The following is a 24445-nucleotide window of genomic DNA, read 5'->3' as shown; positions in this document are numbered from 1 at the left end:
TGTAAGCGGCAGCTTCGGAGTGATACCTATTACCAAAAAGCTTAAAGAATATAGACTTAGTTGGTATGGGCCTATTCTGCGTAAAACTGAAAACCACGTTGTATAAAATATATAGCAATAAAAAGAGGACGAGGCAGGCCACCCACTACCAGGTTGACTAACCATAGGGACATGAAGGAGTTAGGCCTGTAAAATGACGATGCTTTCCAGCGAAATGTATGGCGCCTCAAGATTAGGAAAGCCGACCCCGCGTAATGGGAAGAGGCGATGATAAAGAAGATAAGGGTCTATAATAGAGCTACATGAATAAAGATATTTTGATTTGATTTGATTTGACTTTTGTAGATCTAAAAATGTAAACAGATGTCAACCCTATCACATGCCCACACACACTGTCATTGGGGACGAAACGGCTAACGCGTCACCGCAAAATTCGTGCCAAATTCGCTCCACTGGAACGGTTTATTATTATGTAATATTTGGAGTAGTTCAGGGTTGTTTTTCTCCTTGTCCTGTCGTCAACAGTCCCATATATCTTCATGATTGGATGCCCTAGACTGAGCATTCGAATCTATTGATAGTTTCCACTAACGATGGTTGCTCTCTCGCTCTATATTATGCCGTACCTAATAAAATACATGTAAAAAAACTGCAATAGGCTGGTATTAGTACATATGTACATAGTATAAAATGAATTCGCTTGCCCTGTCTGTTCGCTTAGGTCTTCTAAACCACGCAACGCTTTTTAATGCAGTTTTTAGCAATACAAGTGTGCTCTAGTATGCGGAGCTTGGGCAGGTAGTTAGTTATAAATATAAAAACAGGCTTTGTTAGTGCATCAGAAGCTAATATAAGTTTTTAGAATTATTGTCTGTCTGCTATTGTACCTACACGGATCACTAAGAAGATGGAACTGAATGTATTCAGTTTCGTCAAAGAATTACGAGAGGATGTAATTCTTATTAATTATTTTATTATTAATTATTCTATTATTATTATTCTTATTAATTATTAGTAATTCTTATACCGTTCATTTTATTGTATATTACAATTAATTATATTATTACGCATGATAGTTATAATTTAAAATATAACTAGATAATTAACACAATACATTCAATCTTTGGTTTTCCTCGTTTGAGTAACTTAAGTATTGCTAACTTCGGAAATGTAAATATTCCCCTTAAAAAAAGGACACATATTTTTATATTGTACCTTTCTACTATTTTCTCTTAAGTATTCAGGAGTATTCTAACGATTATTTTGTGCGAGTACATTGTATTTTTGTTTAAAGTTACGCAGTTTTTGTCCATACACCGAAGGTCCATGCCCTTTTTTGCGTTATTTATTTTGTCCATTGGTTTCTTTTGTACCTCGCTTTTCTTGCTTCACGATATGTTTTGTGGCTTCCCACAGTTCATCAATTTATTAATTAGATTATATATAGGTGTTATAACTTATTTATATTCCTACTTAATTATAGTAGGTTTAAGTTACCGACTAGCCTTCGCCATATAAGCAGATTTTACAATGGCCAGATCTTCATTAACATCTTGTGTGGTACCCAAAATCGTTCACAAATAAATCAATTATTATTGTGTTACAGTATTGTTCACATCTAAATATATATAACTCAAAGGTGACTGACATAGTGATCTATCGACGCATAGCCCAAACCACTAGACGGATCGGGCTGAAATTTGGCATGCAGGTAAATGTTATGACGTAGGCATGGGCTAAGAAAGGATTTAGATTAATTCTACCTCCAAGGGAATAATAGAAACTTTGTCAATTTTAAACCGATCGGGCTGAGACTTTGCATGCATAAAGCTACTATGACGTAGGCATCCCTTAAGAAAGTATTTTGATAAATTCCACCCCTAAGGCGAAAAATTAACGCGAGCGAAGCCGCGGGCAAAAGCTAGTATATAATATTATTCACGCAAATTTTAATATTAAGAATACGGAAGCCAAATCTTTATGCGCGTTGATGTTCGCGTATTTATATAATTTCCGTCGTCCGCAAGCGACAGCGTATAATGGATTTATGGTACATATTATATTATAATACGTTACAGCAGAGACGTAGGCGAGACAGGTAAGAATGCGGCAACTGTTTGAGATGACACTGTCCTCAATGTTGTAAACTTTAAATATAATCTTAGGGAGTCTAAACAGGTTTATATTATGCCCCGGCTTCACACGGGTGTACATGTATTATATATATCGGCGCTGACATGATTCGGGGATTGTACTGTCACAAAATCTTTGAAAATAAGTTTATAGTTTTAATTATAATTGTAATATTTGCTATTACTGTGAGATGTAATTGTGGAATTAATATTTATAGAAACCATTATGATTAACTTGAATTAATAATTTTAGATCGAATAATAAAGCACTCAATTGTCTGCCATAATTTATTACAGAAATTAGGGCAGTCAATTGACTGACAACAATGTTACAATAAATGCTAATTATTGTAACAAAAACATGCAATTTTATAACTATCATTCTTAATAGTATTTTAGAGAATTATAACAAGCTCAGCTTGTTATAATTCTCAAGCAATTAGGTAACTACGAAATCTATAATCATAAAGAGTTGTTAAACTGTGAGCGAGTACATGAGCATTCGCTCTGATTGGTCAGCACACTAGCGCCCTCTAGGAGGGGATAAGCAAAGTCTTCTTGTACTAGAACAAGGTTGAGGTGGTCAGCTACTGAGTTACCATCTTGCAGAGTTACACAGTTACGGAGTTACTGAGTTACCGTGGAGTCAGGTTTGTACCTGGCTCACATGACTTTGTAAGTCATTTCTGCTTAGAAATAATAATAATAGTTAATTAAAAGAGCAACATACAAGTTTCTTGCTCATTCTTCTTGTGATGTATCTGAATTCCGAATGAGTGGTAGAATCACAAATACAGTTACTATTCAAACGTGCTTACATTAAGTTTGTTTCATTATAATAACCTACGAGTTAAACAATGGAGATATTCTTGACCATGTTGGTCGAGAATAACGAAAGTGACGTTAGAGTACCTAACATAACCATATCTAAAATCCTACGTAAACTACATCTGCTACGACATATATATAAAACTACCTCTTGAATCACTCTATTTATTGAAAAAACCCCTTCAAAATCCGTTGCGTAGTTTTAAAGATTTAAGCATACATAGGGAGGTCAGTGACTTTGTTTTATACTATGTAATGACAGTGGCACTCAATGAGGAAATAGCCATTATTATTGCTAAAAGTTGCATATAGATGGCGTGATTGGTATCGATGGAATTCTTCATAGTTTTGCAAACGTTTTAAAAAACAAAACTGTGTTTTCAAAATAGTTTAATCCATTTATAAAAAATATATATACATGTTAAAATGAAATAATGCGTTTAGAAAAGTAATTTTCATATATTTACTCATTTTGTTATTTTCCAGTACTTAATTACACTTTAATCAGTGCTAATACGGGGCTCAATGTTTTCAAAATGCTTTCATAGATGGCATTGTTGTCATTTGTATCGGCCTAATTAAATGTCTTTTTTATATTTTCCAATAATAAGCACTTAATATATTATTATTGTAAATTAAACATATAAAAAAAGTTTAAGTAAATTAAAAATAGCCGAACAAGCAAATAATACTATTTCCAATAATACTTATGTATGAAGTGTTGTCATATTAAAAATAAATACATGTATTATCGATTTTTTTTAATAATCGATAACAGGATTTTATTACAGCGCATTATTCGATGATGCTTTTAATGAGTCGTTGTGAACAGTAAATTTTCATTATTTTGTATTAAGTATAGCAGTATTCCGTTTCAAAGAACGGAATATAGTAGTACATTATTAGTGTCGTTGGTTATTTACATTTGTACTGAAAAATCGATTACATAATAATTTAAAATATCGAGTACGAATCGTAGCTGTCTTCGAATACTGGCAACTGGTAAGATTAAAATAGTTTTAAAAAAAGAGAGAAATCGACCCTAACTCGAATACCATAAAGTTTATTTTCCTTTCTCATTAATATCATAGCAGTTTGTTTTTAACTTGCGTATGACTCTGTGGTATGATGTTTAACGTGTATTGTTATTGTACGGTGCATACATTTCAAAAACTATATTTTAATGTAGGTACAAACATTTCTTTCATACATTTCATACATGTCAAAAATTATCTTTTAATGTAGGTACATACATTTCTTTCATACATTTCATACATGTCAAAAATATCTTTTAATGTAGGTACATACATTGTATTTCATACATCTCATACATTTCAAAAATTATATTTTAATGTACATACATTTCTTTCATACATTTCATACATTTCAAAAATGAACTTTTTATGTAGGTACATACATTTCTTTCATACATCTCATACATTTCAAAAATTATATTTTAATGTAGGTACATACATTTCTTTCATACATTTCATACATGTCAAAAATTATCTTTTAATGTAGGTACATACATTTCTTTCATACATTTCATACATGTCAAAAATTATCTTTTAATGTAGGTACATACATTTCTTTCATACATTTCATACATTTCAAAAATGAACTTTTTATGTAGGTACATACATTGTTTTCATACATCTCATACATTTCAAAAATTATATTTTAATGTAGGTACATACATTTCTTTCATACATTTCATACATTTCAAAAATGAACTTTTTATGTAGGTACATACATTTCTTTCATACATTTCATACATGTCAAAAATTATCTTTTAATGTAGGTCCTTACATTTCATACATTTCAAAAATTTCATACAATACATTTCTTTCATACATTTCAAAAATTATCTTTTAATGTAGGTGCATACATTTCACACATTTCAAAAATTTCATACAATACGTTTCTTTCATACATTTCAAAAAGTATTTTTTAATGTAGGTACATAACACCCCATGTCAGACCCCTTATATTTGGAAGAAACTTAAAAATAATGCCAAAAATATTAGATGAATATATTTTTAATACGAATATTGTTTTATTTTTGTTCATCAACTTTATCCCTCACTAACAATACTAGTAGTAGTACATAACCTGGTTTATACCGCTAAAGATATTGAAAGATATACGAGTAATTCAGAATGTTATCAAGTTCAAAATAAGCACACATTACTTGCTTAGATAACAGAGTAATATTACTAGTAATAAAAACATTTGTAATACCCATATGTATACTACGTATGTATGTATAGTAAGTACTTACGCTGCGGCGCCGTGAGACTTCATCTACTCATCTACGCGCGGTAACCGCGCCGACCGACCAATAGGATAGCGCCTCTCGTGTTGGAAACACGAAAGTTCGCGACTAACGGACGATATAGTAGTAAGGCAATGAGTGTCCCAGTGATATCATTATAATATTTTCTCGTTAAATTTTATTGTAATATACACAATTTCGCACTAAATAACGTGTTACCCCGTTACACATTTCTAATAATGAAAAACCTAGACCGACCCTGTTCACTTAATCTTACAAGATCTGACTTTAAAAATTACGATATCCTCATATAGCCTTTCATTTCCCCTTTCAATACTTTTTCGCATTAAAAAGTAGCCTTTCTCAGGGTCTACATTATCTGTCTACCAAATTTCATTTAAATCAGTTCAGTAGTTTTGGCGTGAAAGCGAGACAAACAGACAGACTGAGTTACTTTAGCATTTATAATATTTGTAAGAATATCGCTATTAAAAATAGGGGTTGGTGAAAGACGGGTGAAAATTTAGGCGTGTATGTATTTTCAATGTAACAATAATGTTACATTGAAAATACATAAAAAATTGTCCATAATACAAAAAAATATTTTTTCGGGGTAGGCCACCCCTATGACTTAGGGGTATAAAAAATAGATAACAACCCTACCTCAGACCTGGGAAGTATACATATCAAATTTCATCAAAATGTGGGAGAAATATGGCAACTAACACTGTGATACAAAATTTATATATAAGATATAGCGGAATTCTCATTAGGTAAAAGAGGGGTACATCGTAGAATACATGAGGTATATACCAGTAAATTAATTGTAGCTAAAATCAGTCTCATACATATAACGATTGAAATAAAAAAATCGTATAGCCCGATTTTGATACGTACGAGTATAAACGTATCAAAATCAGGCTATACGTATAGCGCAGACGCGTTACAACATATCAAAAAAAATAGGCATGGAATGTAAAATAAACCATAACACAAAACATTGGCACATAAGCCATATCTGCAGAGTGTCGGCTAACGATATTATACCTACACATTTACATTGAATCTTGAATCGTCCCTAATGAGGTACACGATACAGTTACCTACATATCTATTATATAAATATCTTTGCAAAACAGATGTCATGTAGACTGAATTGACTGCCATCTATTTTCATGCTTTGTTACTAAGCACCCACTAGTAATCCGAACTGCTTCAGATCTAGCGACATCTAGCGGCTACGGTGGCGAAATAAAATAGCCCGAAGAATAGCCCGAGTTAGGAAGGAACCATTTTCTTGTATGGGATGGGGTATCTGTATGTAATATTATGTTATCTGTGGTAATGATAATGAAGACGGCCTCGGTGGTGTAGCGGATTTACACCGCTTTACTTCTGTTCGCGGATTCGATTGCTCGAATGGTGCAAACATTGGTATTAATGATTATGATTGTTTATATTGGTCTGGGTGTTTTAAATTTATATTATGTATGTATTTAAAAAAAATATATGTGGGACTAGATGGGGCTGTGTTAATTGTCCAGTGTTTAAAAAAAAACGTATTTTGGCGCCCTTGGTGGTCTAGCGATTTGGCACACAGTCTTTCTTCCGATGGTCGCGGGTTCAGGTCGAATATACACAATTATTTGTATTAGTCTGGGTGTTTTCTATGTATATTATTATATATATGTATGTAATGCGGGAGCTGTGTGAGATGACACTGTTTGCTATTTTGTAAGCTTTAAATATAAACTTAGACGGTGTATAGGTTTATATTATATTATGGGATTTTTTGACGGACTGCATGGTCTTTCGGTTTGGTATACCGTCATCAATCAATAAGGCACCGCCTTACTTCTAATGGTTGCTATTGAACCATTAGAACGCGGTGCCTTATAGGTTAAAAGAAATTTGTGTATTATAGTTCATACTTACATCATAGTGAACATATATAAATATACCTGAATCGAAAATGTTTCTACCAAGAAAATCCTCGGGCTTGTATAATAACAGACAAATCTCTAATACCTAGCATAGATTTAATAAATCATCAAGTACTTAATTTTGTTTGAGGCTACGATAACATCGAAATACGTGAAACTGATGCGCGATAATTAATTGCACATGTCTTTAATGCAAGAACAATTATATGTATAAAATTTGGCAAGTGTATGTATGTCACGTAAGTTCTGGTAACTGATTATAAACAGGCTGTGCCTTCGATCATAGAATATTGTTCATTACCAATACTAAAACATAATACCGTATAACAAGTATAATAAATAATAATAATAATCTCAGGACAATTCACACAGCGCCATCTAGACCCAAGTTAAGCTAGCTAAAGCTTGTTATGGGTACTAGATAACTGATACATATACATAGATTTTTTTTTGTAAATACATACATATTATACATAGAAAACACCCAGACCGATACAAACAATAATACTCATCAATACAAATGTTTGTGCCGTGCGAGGAATCGAACCCGCTTCCATCGGTCTAAAGCGGTGTGCTTGACCGCTAGACCACCGAGGTCGTCAAATATGTTCCTAATATTATAAACGCGAATGTTTGTGAGTATGGATGGATGTTTGTTACTCGTTCATGCAAAAACGACTTAACGGATTTTGATGAATCTTTACAGTAATATAGTTCATGCATCAGAATAACACATGCTATATTTTATATTGAAATTTAACGCGGGTGAAACCGCATATCATCAGCAAATGTATAATATTTTTTATATATTATACATTTTATAGTTTCAATTGAAGATGCCCTTTTAAACAGTACCTCAATAAATTCAAATTCAAAATATCTTTATTCATGTACGTCTATTACAGACTCTTATGATATGTCAAATCTACCGTTATTTCGGAATTATTTCGAGATGAGAAGAACTGCCAAGAAATTCAGCTCGTATCCTTTTCAAATAAATGTTTGAAATTTTTACAATAATACAATTTTTTTTTTAATTCAAATTTGGGAGAATAGAGTAACCATCAGCGTATGCAAAAACAAAAGCAAATAGTCTAATGAGTATTCGTAACCCAAACAAACCAGTCTCCACAAGCAGCACCCGTTCACGAGTATGACGGATGATAGATAGATGAGAATAAAGCTCTGACCTCTGGTTTCTGTTGTTGCAGGTGATGTTGAGCGGGGCGACGTCGCCTGGTGGCGACGATGTTCTCTGCGTGACCGTAGTGGCCGACGAACATGGCTACGGAATGAAAGTGTCCGGTAAGATTTGAATGTCATAATCTTATTATAAGATATTGAAATCTTCAAGAAAAGAGCGTATTCCTTCTTAAAAGGCCGGTAACGCACTTGCAATTCTGCTGGTGTTGCGGGTGTTTATGGTGATAAACACTTACCATCAGGTGACCAGTAAACTCATTTGCGTCTATGCAAAGTAAAGATGAGTTTGTTTGGGTAATACTCCATTGTCTAGTTCATTGTGCAATGTTCTTGTACAGCCAAAAACCGTACCAGATAGAGACAAATTGAGAGGAGTTTTGTCACCAAGGAGGACAGTGAGGAGAATTCAATGATACCAGCATGACCAGCTGACCAGATGATGACATGACACGATGTCTAATTTATAAATATAATATATAATATATCTAATTTAAAATTAATAGTTTTTAACTAAATGCATATGAACGTAAATACGGTTCTTACATCAATATAAAGTTTATAAAAAAAAAAATTGTCTGTCTGTTTGTTCCGCTAATCTCTCTGAAACGGCCAAAATCTATTTTGATAGGACTTTCACTCGCAGATAGCTAATATTATAAAGAGTAACTTAAGCTACTTTTATTTTAGAAATTTTATTTGTTTTAATTCCACGCGGATGAACTCGTTGGTAATGGAGAAATGTCCTCAAAATACACTAACGAATATGATAAAGTACTATTTTGTACACATACAGTAGTTTGTACACATACATTTCAATACAATATAGTGAAAATAGTTTAATACATAGTTACATTTAAATTTAGATGTGCGGAATTCCTCAGTACATTTGGCCAGTTTCGTAGTAACGGTGGTAGGTGTAGATATACAGACATATTCTCACGTTCATTTCTAAGAAAGGATATGTTAGTATTTTAATACATTTTGAGACGATTGATATTTTAATTAATGGGATTATATTATTATTGCGAATTGACCAAACTACAACATTAAACACAAGAGTCGCAGTTTGGTCGACGAACAGTCAACAATAGATTTCCAATCTATATCCGATCACATACCAATGTCTGATGATGTTTTATTCAGAGACGAAACACGTATCGTAATATGGACGTAAACTCAAGAACGGTCGGAATTTGATCACCAATGTAGAAGGCAACTCTCCCTGTAGCGATGGTCAGGTTTTCACACTGAATATTTGTTATCTCAAAAAGGGTAACGGTAGTGGGATTAACAAAATAATATAATGCATTTAAATAATGAAATAGACTTCCGTAAAATAACACTTCTGCGGGGGTTGTCACGGCTTCAAGAATGAGGAAAACAACTTGAGAAGCAGGAAGAGGACCGTAGCCCATGATATCAACACGCAAGTTTCTTGCTCGTTCTTCTTGTGATGAGACAGCTTTCCGAACGAGCGGTAGATAAAAAAAATGTAATGACTATTCAAAAGTGCTTCAATGTAAGTTTATTTGAATAAATGATTTTCTATTTCTATCGGAAGACAGTCGGACAAAATTCGCTCATCAATGGACACCACGTTCCATGATCTTCTCCATTATGCAAAAGACCGACACAGATGGAGGGGAGAATGGACTTATCAGAGAAAAAGTAATTCTGCCCGGCTGTCACGATCCTCAGGAATGAGGGTAACGACTTGAGGAGGAGTGTGTTGTTCAGGTTTGTTGGTTGTTTTATTGACTAGCCCCTGATGTCAAAAGATGGATGGACAAAATTCGCTCACCACGTGTTCTTCGGGACAGGAATGAGGAAAATGACTTGAGGAGAAGGAGTGAGTTGTTCACGCTTGTTGATTGATGTATTGTCTATTTAAATTCCAGGTGACAACCCCGTGTATGTCCAGTCGGTGAAGGAGAATGGCGCGGCCTGGCGAGCTGGTCTGCGAGCCGGCGACCGCATCCTCTGTGTTGACACGGTGGCCGTCCACAATCACACACACCAGCAAGTCGTGCAGATGATACGAGGTTAGTATACTGCAGATGGAAAACCAATGTTTAGGGGAGAGTGTGTGCGCTATGAAATTACGGTGTACGTATTCTTTAGTATTCGCCATGTTTACATTCCAAAGCCTAGCGCATTTTTTTTAATTCTTATATTTTTTTTTTGACAATTCACACAGCGCCATCTAGACTCAAGTTAAGCTAACTAAAGCTTGTGTTATGGGTACTACATAACTGATACAAATACATAGATAATTTTTTTTCGTATATATATATTATACATAGAAAATACCTAGACCGATACAAACAACCATACTCATGAATACAGAATTTGTGTCGTGCGAGGAATCGAACCCGCGACGATCGGACGTAAAGCGGTGTGCTAGACCGCTAGACCACCGAGGCCGTCGACTATTGTTTTGGATTCTTAAGGCGAATGAGCTAAAGATAGGTCATTTTTGTTGAATATCGTGTTTTTCAGTTATAATACTAAATTAAGATTGTTATATATAATTGACAATGTTAGCTATTCAAGGCCATCTATATATAAGATATATATCATAAATAAAGAAATTTGTTAAAAAAATTTGATTAGTGAGAAATGTTGATATTAGTTGTCTTATCCTATAGACAAAATTTTATCGAGTTTAATTAGTTGTTGTAGTAAATTTAAAAAAACTTTAAAATAATTATTATTTGTAGTGTGATTTTGAAGATTTCTTTTTTATGATTTTACATATTAAAGGTATATAAAATAATAAAAAAGAAATCTTTGTTTGTTACACAGATTATATGGACTGTTCATCTACCATTGTTACTACTGGAGCTTTCCAGTTACTTAAAAAAATGTACTTGATCTGTATATAATTTTAATTCTATGTATAATGTGTATGTATTTACAAAAAAAAAAAAAACCGTCTATGTATATATATCAGTTATCTATACGTCCATAACACAAGCTCTAGCTAGCGTTTCCTTGTCTAGATGTCTGTTTGAATCTTCACTAGATTATTATTATTATTATTAAAATATATATTTTTTTATTACATCAAAACATGATTTGAATAATTTTAATAGATCTGTTTCTTCTTTCAGCTAATAAGAAAACCGTCCTAACTGTTCAACAGAATACGTCCCGCCATAAAAGACCTATTACCGCACCGTTTCCTGTCAATGTAAGTTTAATCTTCATTATCTATATTTAAGGCACAAATTCATTAAAATATATATTTTTTTATGTATGATAAAGGAATGGTGTACCCGTCTGCAAAATGAGTATGAGGTCGGGTAAGTTGGTTCATAGTGACGAATTCACCAGGAATTCATCAGGATGGTTTCTAGGGGATCCACGTGATGAATTATGAGTTGTGGCAGTGGAATTAAAGGGTACAAAGGTATGACATCTTAGTTCTCTGGCGTTATAGTTTATTTTTTATTAATGTAACGACAAAAAAGGTGATGTTTTGTCGAGGTTTCTAGTGATTATAGCATCGGGTTATCGAGAAGGGTATATTAAGGTTTCTTAAGGGTTGGTATCACCAAAGTGCAAGTGACATCTCTGGTGTTTCAGGCGTTCATAGGCTACGGTAACTGTAATGTTTACCATCAGATGGGCCGTTGTAGCATATAAAAAGATACAAATTCTTTATATATGTATGTATTTACCAGAGTGATACTGTATAAATTGGATGGGTACTCTATCTCACGTATTTGAGCGGTTGTTTAATTATAAAAATAATAATTTCTGATTATCTCGAATTTCAGCCTGAAAAGCAACGCGAACTGGAGGTGTCTAAAGTGGAGACCATGCAGCGGATGCTTGATGAGGATCAAGTGTACATAAAGCAGTTGCGGCGTAAGTACTCACTTAATTTTCTCCCATGGTCTTGTGATTTAGCACATCGCCTTGCTTCCGACGGACGAGGGTTCGATTTCTCGGATATAATTATGCTACTATATAATATGTTTTCATAATTAATTAAATATGATACTTTTTGTATGTAGATAGAGAGAGAAGAGAGAGAATCTTATTAGAAATAATAATTTAATTTTCTCAATTTTTTAACATTTTTCATTGATGCTTCTCTCCTATTGGTCGTAGCGTAATGTTATATAGCCTCTCTAAATTTTTGGGCAATCCAACAGTCTAATAATTTTTCCATTACTACCAGTGAGTTCATAATATTGTGTGTGTATGTGTGTAGTGCATTCAAACTGACAAACTTCATAATAATTATATAACTCTTTGTTGTGCTTTATTATGTTAAACAGAAGGCGGCCTTATCGCTGAAAGCAATCTCTTACAGACAACCATTATTTTTAGCTTTATAATATTAGTATAAATTGTTTTTTATCTCACATTTCAGTAGAACTATCAAAAGTGCCAGATGTAAGAAAACAAGCACAGTTGGATTTGGCTGAGCAGAGGTGCATCAAGGTGAAACATGAAATCGACGTCATCAAAGCTGGACAGGTGAAAATTGCATCTTATTCTCATATGTATAAGGTCCATATAAAATTAATTGTGTGGATATTAGATTTATACATTTGTGGACAGGTGAAAATTGCATCTTAACGTCATATTTATAAAGTCCATTTCGAATTGGTTGTGTGGATATTAGATCTATACCTTTGTATGTATAATAAATTTAAATTTGGAACTTGTCATTTTCTATCCATTTTTCATACACTTGAGGTGCAAAAAGTATAAATCTGATATTACATTTAAAAGTAGCAAAAATACACTGGCTTATTGTCTTTTTTTTATTACACTTAAATTAATTACAATTTCAATATGCTTAAGTGTAATATAAAATGTCTAAAAACAGTAGCCAGTGAAATTCATACGTAGATAGAACTCAAAGTCGATTACACTTAATTGCAACAATAGTGAATACATTTTTATTTTGAATTATTTCACGTCGTTATATTTTGCAACTGCAGTTATTAATATTTTGCAGTTTTTTTTATTTCTTGTCTATCTCACTATTTATTTAATATCATATATTTACATCTGCGGCACAAAAACTGTTCAATAATTGTCTGTGTTTAATTATTATATTGTAGGTTATGTTTTGACAATTCGTGATTATGAATCTCATAAAAAGAGGACTGGAATAAAATATGTAGTTTACTGTACTAATAAGTACATAAATAAAATAAAATAAGGTTATAGAAACTCCTACCTGAATATCTTACAGCACTGATAAATGATGTTTTACTATTTGAAAGTTCAAAAATAAAATATATTCTTTTTGCAACATTTTCATTTATATTTTTTTAATAATACATGTTTACTTTGTAAAATATTGTTAATATAATATGTATTCTATTTCGTTAAAATAATAATATGTATGTATATGTAAATTTAAATAATAAATAAACCTTAATAGTTTATAATTAATTGTCGAGACAGTAATTGATTGGTTTTATTATTAATTTATTATTAAAATAAAAATAGTGTAGTTTTTTGTGCCACAAGTGTAAAGAGGCGAAAGTGAATTTTGTTACATTCCATAAGTTCATGGTGATAATTTGAAACTAACAACCCTAACGGGGCTGATCACGGGTCAATAACCTCAACATACATGTTTCTTAACGTGTCTGCTTCTACGCTTGTTTGTTTTATCTGTGACGTTAATTATTCAGTACATTTTGGTTTTGTCTCATTTTTTTTATAATATGTACCTTTTTATATTAGCATGTTAAGTATATAATGGACATTTGAAGGTTTCTAGTCTATCTTCATGCCAGGCCCTTTACCGGGTAGGCAGAGCAAAACTACTACCTACACAATACGGAAGAAACACAGTAAGGTTTGTGTTTTAGTGCATAAAGAAATACATTGGATGATTAAATTCCAAATATTTCCAAATATTATAGTAATAAACTAGTGCCGGAAATTAAACAAGCGACTAAAGATATTTATATCGGCGTTCTAAAGCAATGGAGTCGAAAATTTGTTTTATTTTTAATTGGGTAATAAAAATTATAAGCTGAAAATTCAACGGAACAGAGAGACAACATGCAAGGAAACAGTCCAACATTCAGTAATGAACTTTCGCCTCACCATGGGTGTGGTTGTAACTATGTACAAAACATTGCAATATTACAGTCTCACACAGTACAATGTAGGTTGTGGGGGTTTGAACATTCAAACAAACATAATACATGTGATTATCCGGTTCGACCATAAAATTTGTGAAAGTAAATGTGTGCACAAAATTATAAAGTACATATAAGCTATAGTTCTGCACGAGTCATAGAAGAATCCGACTCGAAGGACCATAAATCTTGGATACCATGTGGAATAGAGATTTTCAATAGTTATAATATACAAATATATTAACTTACTGGGTTTAAGGTTCGGGACAAGGTCCTAAAACCTATAATGTATTTGACAGGTTAGTGCTTTATTATTGTATGTATAGGGACAATAATGACCTATTACAAGTCCCTAATACCTTCGTAAAATTTTACTATAAACGAATATATGGGCATCTCACTTCACAATCTGTAGGTATTAATGATGTACAATGATTTAAAAGAGCCTGATGAAAAACATGTACAATAATAATGTACCATTGAGTTTCTTAAAAGGTAACAAAGTTAATGTTAGTAAAAAATATTACGAGCTTAAGTGGCTATAAGGTCCTATGTGAATAAATGTAATTTACTGTTTACTTAAAAAAAATCTTTGTATATACTTCACACGCACACTTTCAACACATGCAAACCTCCACAATGAACGCACGCATAATACTGCAATGACGTCACCGCTTACAAATAACCTCTACCGGTAGCCTATGGAGACGACTACGTCACATCCGGCGTTCATGCCAGCAACACCCCGCCTAGCCACGCGCATCAAGAACAACGATAAAACATCTCCAGTACAAAACACCGGCTTCCTAAGCGGCCTACCACGCTCACTCAGCAATTTGACGGGCCAGAGCTTACGCAATCTGCGGCAAGCGAAGCAGAATAACAAGATACAGCAAGAAAATCAACCGCCACTTGTGAGGCAGAACTCGGACGAGTCAAATAACAAACGGAGGCATGTACACAACAATACCGTACCGATGGTGCCGACGACGTGTTTAGATAACGTCACGCCCCCACCTCTACCCCCAAGATCCATCGAACGACCCAAAAGAACCCCGTTAAGTCCCCCAATAAACCCGTTAGCGAAACCAAAGCCTTCCAGTTCGATATCTCCAATGCACAAACAGTATTACAAAGGACGGTATTATCCAGAGAAACCGCAGTACCCAATGCACCAGTCCATGCCTGCGTACAATGATGAACACCAGAAACAATTCAGGAGGTCGTCACATTCCTTAGACGGCGACTTGGATGGGCCCCAACCTAATTCGATCGCATTGCAAATGAGTTATCCGTTGGTGAATGTCCCGCCGCCGCCGTTACAGGTAAAGTTGTTTCAATATATAGCGCTGTCCCTTACTCTTACACGCAGATAGAAAGAGATGAGTAATGTTGTTGTCTCTGTCGTTTTTTTATAATTAGATATTTATAAGACAAAGACGTAAATAGAATTCTAAATTCTATATTATTTGGTGGTGGTTCGTTTGTTTAATTACGCTTTTGTCTGTTATGTTATTTGGGTTAATTATCTTTTGTTAGACCCGAGCTTCTTTTTTATTCAATATGTACAATTGTATAAATGTATTGAAGTAAATATACCAGTATATTTACTTCAATACATTTACATATATACATTTAATTTGGACTTTATGCTGTATTGTATAAGTTATATTTTACTACATGTATAAATGAACACATTCACACAACTTACTAAGCACGTTAACACAATAATTCTAGAACTGTAAAGTTACCAAATATTTTTATGCAAATCTCAATTCACGCTACCGTCATAACTTAACTAAGTTACAGCTTTCATTTACACAGTAATTTATTCTATTACATACACATTACTTGACTTAACTTCGGAAACAACTAATGCCATTCCTTCAACAAAACACTTAATCCATGGTACTCCCATAAACCACACTACTATTATGGAGCAATTCCTTTATTTATAAAAGCACAAAACGTATAAGGAATCTATTTTTATTTAATGAATTGTTTTGCCCTTTTCTTTCAGGAAAGAAAGGGACAAAACACTCAAATAGCTTCGCTTCTACTGTTCAATTTTAATCAATAAAGGGCTACATTTAGATGATGTTTTTTTTTTTGTATGTAACAAAGACAGAAATTTCTTTTATCATAATTGAAACTTGTCTTCTAAAAGATGGCTTGTTGAAAAGATTTTTATTATCAACATTTCAGTATAGATTGATTTGTGTTTAAGATTCTTCAAAACGATACTACTCTATATAAATATTCATAACGCCTACTTCAGACTACCAAGTAATTTCATTTAGTATAGATAAGTTTGGAAAGTATGTTTATATATATATATATATTTTTTTCTTTCTTTCTTTCTTTCTTTCTTTCTTTCTTTCTTTCTATATGTCGAATGGCTTGACAACTGTAATGATTTTACTGTATTCTTGTATAGGTATGTTGCGTATCTTCTTCTTCTTTTTTGGATCCTACTTTGTATGAGGTCTGCTCTCTAAATATGCGACGTCAGTACAATATATCCTAGGTTGTCGGGACGGGCAATTTTTCCTTGATGAGATTTTGTAAGCTGGTCCTATATGTAGCGTATAATTACCTCAAGTTAAACGAATATATTGGCTTATTAGCTATACAGATTCTCTCAATATAAAGTCGATCTGTCGTCAGATTGCTCAAGTGCGACTAACGTTCCAATTGGTTGGTCTCTGGGGAGGGCGGGGCGTAGCAACTGAATCCGCCAATTAGAGCCAAGTTGGAACATTGATCGAATTTGGTCCTTCTGAGGCCGGATTGATCATATGTCAGTGGTCTAAGAGGATTATACGTGACTGACTTGTGTCTTAATGGGATTAAATTGAGTTGTTATGTTACAGACTAACTATGAAGCTGAATAAATACAAACAGCAGAATATTTCTTGATTTAAGAATGTCTAACAATTATCTATTACTAGATAATTACTTTAGTAGTCCTAATTAGGCGTTAACAGTGAGTTAAATTTACTAAATTACTAAAATTTCATCCAGTATATATACAATTGTTACAATAAATCTTACATTTACCATTTCATACGCATATAAGTACGTTTAGTTGTAGTGGGTGTACTAAGCCAGTGAAAGTTATAATTTAAAGTTGATGTTACAACTCCCCCCTCCTAAAAACAAATACGTAATTTGAATTCATGTTTTTTTTTAATCTCTTACGTGATCTAGTTAGTATGTTTTTGAAATTATTGTCGGACTAGACATACGCCCCGGCTTACCACGGGTTATTGTTGGGTGCACGAATTTTTTTAATTCTCCAAGTCTAGTTCTGATTAGTAACCTTCTGTTAGACTAAAAAACCTATCTGTAAGATTCTTCATAATCAGTGCTTAAAGAGGAAGTTCTCAAGTGTCATTTGAAATAGAAATAATTCCAGTAAACTTAATATTAGCATTTTTGAATAGTCATATAATCTGTTATATGTTATAGTTATGTAATGTGTATATAGTCATATAAATATGTTTCGAGGCTATCTCTCGTTCGGAGAGCAAAGAGGAACATGCAAGAAACTTGCGTGTTACCCTTTTAAATAAATGCTGTTCAGCGTATTTAAGATTTTATATGATTATAAACTGCCAACAAATATTTAGTATTAATAATAAGTTACCAATAGTTTAGTAGCTTCTAGTTTGGTATACCCAGTACAACTAATCTTGCATACATTTATTTATATGTTTCAAAATTGAACATAAATGTGTTAACATTTCAATATGTGACTAACATTTCTGTATAGGTCATCCGCATGTTATGCGATTTAGTAGCGACAAGTCAACATTTAACTTGTATTGTAACAGAACGATACTAGTAGTTACCCGTGATTTCGTCTGTTTATTTTGAGACGAAAGATGCCTATGTCCGTTCTAGTGATTTATAGTTATCTTCATGAAAATTTTAATAGGATCCGCACGGACATTTAGTCGTGAAAAGGTAACATACGTGTAGATAAATGGTATAATAAAATTAATGTGATTGTTTCGCATAGTACATTAAAAATAATAAACGATGTATAGTAAAAATTAATACAATACAACAATTATTTTTTATAATATCATGCAATGTGCGGATGACTTTATTTTCTTAGATGTTTTAACAGAACGTATATAACATTTCGAAATCCATCAAGAAACATTCAGACGCAGAAAGTTGATCATTCATCATTGGTGGGCCAATTAACAACGATCCAATGACGTAATCAAATTTGTGATTACAAAAAAAAAATGTTATTTCCATGTCTTTTTTTTAGTTGTAACAATTTCATTGTATACTGCTGGATTTCGTTTTTGTTGTATATTTTACTTTACAATATATATAGGAATGTGCTCATAAAATGTGTGTTTATATACAGACGGATAACAGGACCGGCGTGCCAGTGTTGCACGTGAGAAGTAGGTCGTCTCCTGAACAGTTGGATCATGAATTACAACGACGTAAGTGTATAAATTGAATATATAGCACACCTAGTACAATAATGGGTATAAACAAAGCATAAAAAAAAAAGAAATTATATTTTAAAGTTAAAACTGTAAGGTGGATTTTCATAAATATGTACTTTTGTTAAGTTAATTCAGTATTATAATAATAATAATAATACTAACCCAGTATAATTCATACAGCACCATCTAGTGTTAAGCTAAGGAAACCTTGTGTACTAGACAACTGATATAAATACATATATCACTTAGGGGTATGACATATAGTTAACATCCTATTCTCCTACCTACTGAATATACTCATAAAAAAATTATAAAAGTCGATCAAGAAAATGGTTGACCTGGCGGAGTTTTGTTACAAACACTGTGACACGAGAATTTTATATATTGGATAAATAGATTAAGCTTTTCATAAATAAAATTAAAAAAGAAACAGTAATAAGATGGTATAGGATTTCTGTGAATACAAGTGATTATATACTTAGAATAGTAGTTAAATGTATGATGTGTGGTCCCGCAGCGGCGGCTCCGCTGCCGGCGGAGGCGGTGTCGTGGGGCGGAGCGCCCGCCGCGCCGGCCCCGCCGCCGCCCGGGACGCCGCCGCCGCCCTACGCCACCAACACGCAGGTACGCCTACATGCATGCCTTGTATACCTCGGTATTACCACGCATTATGTTTTTATCGATTTGTTATACTACAGACCATAATTAACAGGAAAAGATCATAAATATACAACAATAATTATAGCTGTTTTAAAATTAATATGTGTCTAAAACATACGTTACAAAGAATGTCAGTTTAGGTAATAGATTATTATTAAATCCCGACGTATAATTATTAGTACGATACTATTTAATATATGATGCTTATCTAAAAGTATAGGAGTCTTATTATGCGTAAATTATAGAAGTAATATTATGCTTAAATTATGGAACTCATATGATGCTTAAATTATGGAACTCATATGATGCTTAAATTATAGAACTCATATTATGCTTAAATTATGGAACTCATATGATACTTAAATTATAGAACTCATATGATGCTTAAATTGTAAAACTCATATTATTCTTAAATTATAGAACTCATATTATGCTTAAACTATAGAACTCATATGATGCGTAAGTTAAGGAAGTTATCTTATGCATACGTAATAGAAGTCATGTCATATAAGGGTCTGTTCATACATAGTACAAGTATTATGCATAATTTATAGAAGTCATCTCATGCATATATTAAGTTACATCGTATTCATATCATGTTTCACGCAGCCTTGCGCCGATCCTCAGAGGGCAATCATCTCGATGGAAGAAGATGACTCGCCAGCTTCTGTGAGTATCACCTATATTTTTCATCTTATATTTAAGCTACGTGGGATACCTGCGGAATTTTTTTTTATATCATAATTTGAGCGCGTTTGACCGCAATCTCACCTGATTGCATGTTAATAATAATAATAGCCTATAGTCGCCATTGCTAGTAATTGCTCTCTAGATAAATCATATTATTCCATGTATTTAGAATTCTGTATACTAATATATAGAATAGAATTTGTTTGTTTCATTTGGAAGTTCAAATGAAAGGAACAAATTCTTCTGTTCTGCACAATTTTTAAAGAAGCTTCTAGCCTATTTTTTACGGATGATAATGGTATGGTGCATCCGCCTGCGCTAACGGTTTACGTTGGCAAGGCACCAGTGGAGGATGATAAACTGAGAATGAAGTCAGGTCACTTAGCCAACTTGGAAAATGGTAATTTAGCACGATGGTTTCTAGAGGAAACTCGTGTCAGGTACATTGCTAGCAATGGGGTATAGCAATAGGATTATCACATTACTAACAATACCCTTCCCCACCGCTTTTAGGCAATTCACGACCCTTAAGAGCGACAAAAAGAAAAGGTCAGAATCAAAGCTGGATGAAAACAAAGCATTGGTACAGGCGGGTCGTGTAATCCGATTAATGGGGATGAGGTGGCCGCCATTTCTTTTAAATTAAACGACTTGCGTACCTGCTGAACAGTACTAGTATGTAATATGACAATTCTACATAGTCAGTGTAAGCTTATTGTTGTTTTGTGTCCAGGATAATTCGACATACTCCGGGCTGTTCTCGAATCTTCGCTCCGTGCGAGAATCCAAAGCTAGAACAGCTGTTTTGCTCAACTGGCTATTAGGAGAGAGGAGGCAAGTTCTACTGTATTTATTACAATTCTAATGTTTTTTTTTTGTTTAATAGTTAAAGTATTTCGATTACGAGTCCTTACGAATATTTTATTTATGTAGGTCTATTACAGACTCTTATGATATATTCAGAGTGCTTTCGAGCTAAGAAGGGCAGATAAGAAATTCAGCTCTTATTTTTTTTTAAATAAGGTTTACATGATTACAAAAATATAAATTAATTTATTTTTAAATTCAAATAGGTAGAATCCAGCGCATATGACCACCAGCATATGTTGCATGTAATGCCACCTGTTCATTAGTATGACGGATGAATAAACGTAATATATAAACCCAATAGATGTTAGTAGTATTCAAGTAGTGATATTTAAAATTGGTATATGTTTCCAGGAGTGCACACGCGGCGCTAGTTCTGGTCCTAACCGATGGGTTCCGAGCCGCCACCGCAGTTAACAATGCTACACTAAGACGCTGGGCATACGAGATACACTCCACTTTCATCATGCCCAATGCGGTAAGTGTTCCTTATATACTTCTAGAACCATAAAACTTCGCCTGAGTTCCTTTTGAGTTTCCTTCTTGAGTAACATTTTTCATTGCAGCTCCGCTCCTATTGGTCGTAGCGTGATGTTATATAACTTAAAGCCTTCCTCGACAAATGGACTATCGTTGGATAAGAATTTTCCAATTCGAGCCAGTAGTTCCTGAGATTATTATTACCATTTAAACAAACAAACTCTTCAGCTTTATAATATGTGTATATATTGGATTATAGGAGTTAACAGAATATCAGCGCTGCAGATTTATCTGTAGCTTCATGCTGAGTTTGTTGCCTCTTCATATTGCGACACGTGAAGCCACCTCCATTTTTTAATTTGTGATATTTATATTATACAAAAATAAAAATTTTACAAATTAAAAAATGTATGCTATGTATTTTATACTACTATTGTGGTAAACAAGCATACGGTCTATCTGATGGTAAATAGTTACCGTAGCCTATGGACGCAGACACGAGGGGTGTTACTGCGCATTGCCGACCTTTAAGAAACTTTAATATACACATCTTGAAAATCTCCAGGCTGTAGCCTCGTGAGAAAAACTGCCAATTTACCAATACCAAAATGCACTAAGAACTATTATATATTGTAAATGATGAATCATTTATCTATTTATCTATCTAATTATGTCTTTGCATAGTCTGATGGTTGCCATTTTGCAGTGATAGTTATTATAAAATGGCGCTAAATCACGGCTCGATAGAAGGACGCGGGAGTACGCTCACTGGCGGCGCGCTATGCTTGGTTATAAAATATGAGAACTTCATTGAAACTGGGCTCCCACCACTGTGATACACAGTATCATCAAAGTTATCTGTATTTATTAACTAATTTAGTAGAAATCATTTATATAGAGATTTGGATTACCCAAAATTTATACATTTTATTGCAGGTGTTACAACTAAATGGCGTGGACGAGAACATGGCTAATGAAATAGAACAGGTTTTAGTTAACGGTAAGTGTTTACGTTCATGTTTCATTATAATAAATAAATAAATAGCCCTGGACAATTACTACGGCGTCATATAGTACCACGGTAAGAGAGAGCCTGTGTTATGTATACTAGATAACTGATACAAATACATATTTTTCGTAAATATGCATATTATACATAGAAAACATTCAGACCGATACAAACAATCACACTCATCAATACAAATGTTTGTGCCGTACGAGGAATCAAACCCGCGACCATCGGAAGTAAAGCGGTGTGCTAAATGGCTCGTGCATCGAGGTCATCATTGTAGCATTTAATACTTCCACAAATGAAACTAGATGGCGTTGCTTCATTTGTGTCTAAATTCTAAAACACGATGGCAATATGTTTTTGCATTACATCATATCACATAGAACATTTTGTCATATATTTCCTCCGATCGATCCCCCGTCCAATTCAAATAGGGATCAAAATTACGACGGTCTGAGCTGAGGTTCGAACCTCTAGCGGTACCTTCAGACTAAAGTCGTAATCGTCAGGCAGGATTTGGGCCTCAGCCGCAACATAAGTCCTTCCTTTGGTTTGGAGTGCCATCTACAACTCGTCCCTATCTTCCGGTAAAGTTTGACAGACATGTGAGCTTATTCTTATTACGGAAACATGCATATACCAGTGCTTAAATTAAGTTTATTTGAATAAATGATTTTCTATTCTATTCTACCAGTAATAATATCCTTGAGTTTTACTTACCTATAGGATATATCTAGATATAGTACAGTTCAGATCCTAAATAGTGATGTCGCTAGGTTTAGTAGAGTTCAGTCTTGAGTCTTAAATAGTGATGGCAGTGATGGCGATTCTTTCCGAGAAAGATTTATTTTAAATTTTTTACATTGCACTGAATAAAATATTTTCTTTCTTTCTTTCTTTCTTTCTTTCAAATTGATTTGAATTGTAACCTAATGAATTGATTCACATATAATTGAGGCTTAAGGAATCGATTTTTAATTTTTCTTCCAGGGTTTTATTTACAATCTAAATATAAATCCATTATATGAAAAACAAAAGATACGAAAATAAACAATCTCTTATCAGTAAAATAAGGGATTGTTTTAGTGTTGTACAACATGTCAGGGTGACCCTGACATGTTTAAATAAATATTGCAACTTTATACTTATACTAGCTACTCGCGCGGGCTTCGCACGGTTGTACATGTATTATATATATAAACCTGTCTCTTGAATAAAAAAAAAAACCGCGTCAAACTCCGTTGCGTACTTTTAAAGATTTAAGCATACATTGGGACGGACAGACAGCGACAGCGACTTTGTTTTATACTATATAATGAAGCTGAGAATGAATTGTCCTGAAACTGTGACAATATTTATTGATATTGTTGTCCTATGTTTAAGGAAAAGTGTGATACATTCCATAAATAACTGTTATGCCTAAAATATAGGTGTATTCTTGTGGGGTCGGTTGTTATTTATTCAAATAATTATGATATATATTATTTAAATAACTAATAAATGTATATAAAGTTAAGAATTACGAATGTTAAAGGAAAATGTCACTTATATACGTGGAGGTTTGTCAGTCTGGATGGATGGATGAATATTTGTTACTCTGTCGCGTAAAAACTACTGATTGAATAGAATAGAATAGAATAGAATAGAACAGAAAATCATTTATTCGAATAAACTTAATTTAAGCACTTTTCAATAGTCATAACAGTTTTTTTTAATCTACCGCTCGTTCGGAAAGCTGTCTCATCACAAGAAGAACGA

At 33.4% G+C, this 24445-nt stretch overlaps 1 protein-coding gene across 1 annotated transcript in view; it reads left to right on the top strand.

Moving 5' to 3' along the window:
• LOC131848720 (bromodomain-containing protein 4) overlaps nt 1–24081 on the top strand; it is a 73075-nt gene extending 48994 nt beyond the window's left edge. The window contains exons 2-14 of the mRNA XM_059198660.1: nt 8390–8483; nt 10280–10423; nt 11495–11574; nt 12164–12254; nt 12766–12872; nt 15202–15828; nt 18891–18972; nt 19496–19602; nt 20248–20307; nt 21062–21162; nt 21550–21673; nt 22612–22675; nt 24071–24081. Of these exons, the coding sequence (XP_059054643.1) occupies nt 8393–8483; nt 10280–10423; nt 11495–11574; nt 12164–12254; nt 12766–12872; nt 15202–15828; nt 18891–18972; nt 19496–19602; nt 20248–20307; nt 21062–21162; nt 21550–21673; nt 22612–22675; nt 24071–24081 (1689 nt within the window). The 5' untranslated portion in view covers nt 8390–8392. The remainder of the gene's footprint in view (nt 1–8389; nt 8484–10279; nt 10424–11494; nt 11575–12163; nt 12255–12765; nt 12873–15201; nt 15829–18890; nt 18973–19495; nt 19603–20247; nt 20308–21061; nt 21163–21549; nt 21674–22611; nt 22676–24070) is intronic.
• Nucleotides 24082–24445: the final 364 nt, after the last annotated feature.

This window comes from Achroia grisella, unplaced genomic scaffold (assembly GCF_030625045.1).
Source record: "Achroia grisella isolate CSIRO2021 unplaced genomic scaffold, CSIRO_AGI_Agris_v1 utg1090, whole genome shotgun sequence".
Taxonomy (NCBI): domain Eukaryota; kingdom Metazoa; phylum Arthropoda; class Insecta; order Lepidoptera; family Pyralidae; genus Achroia; species Achroia grisella.
Note: the sequence above shows the minus strand (reverse complement) of the source record. Positions and strands in the feature narration are given on the sequence as shown.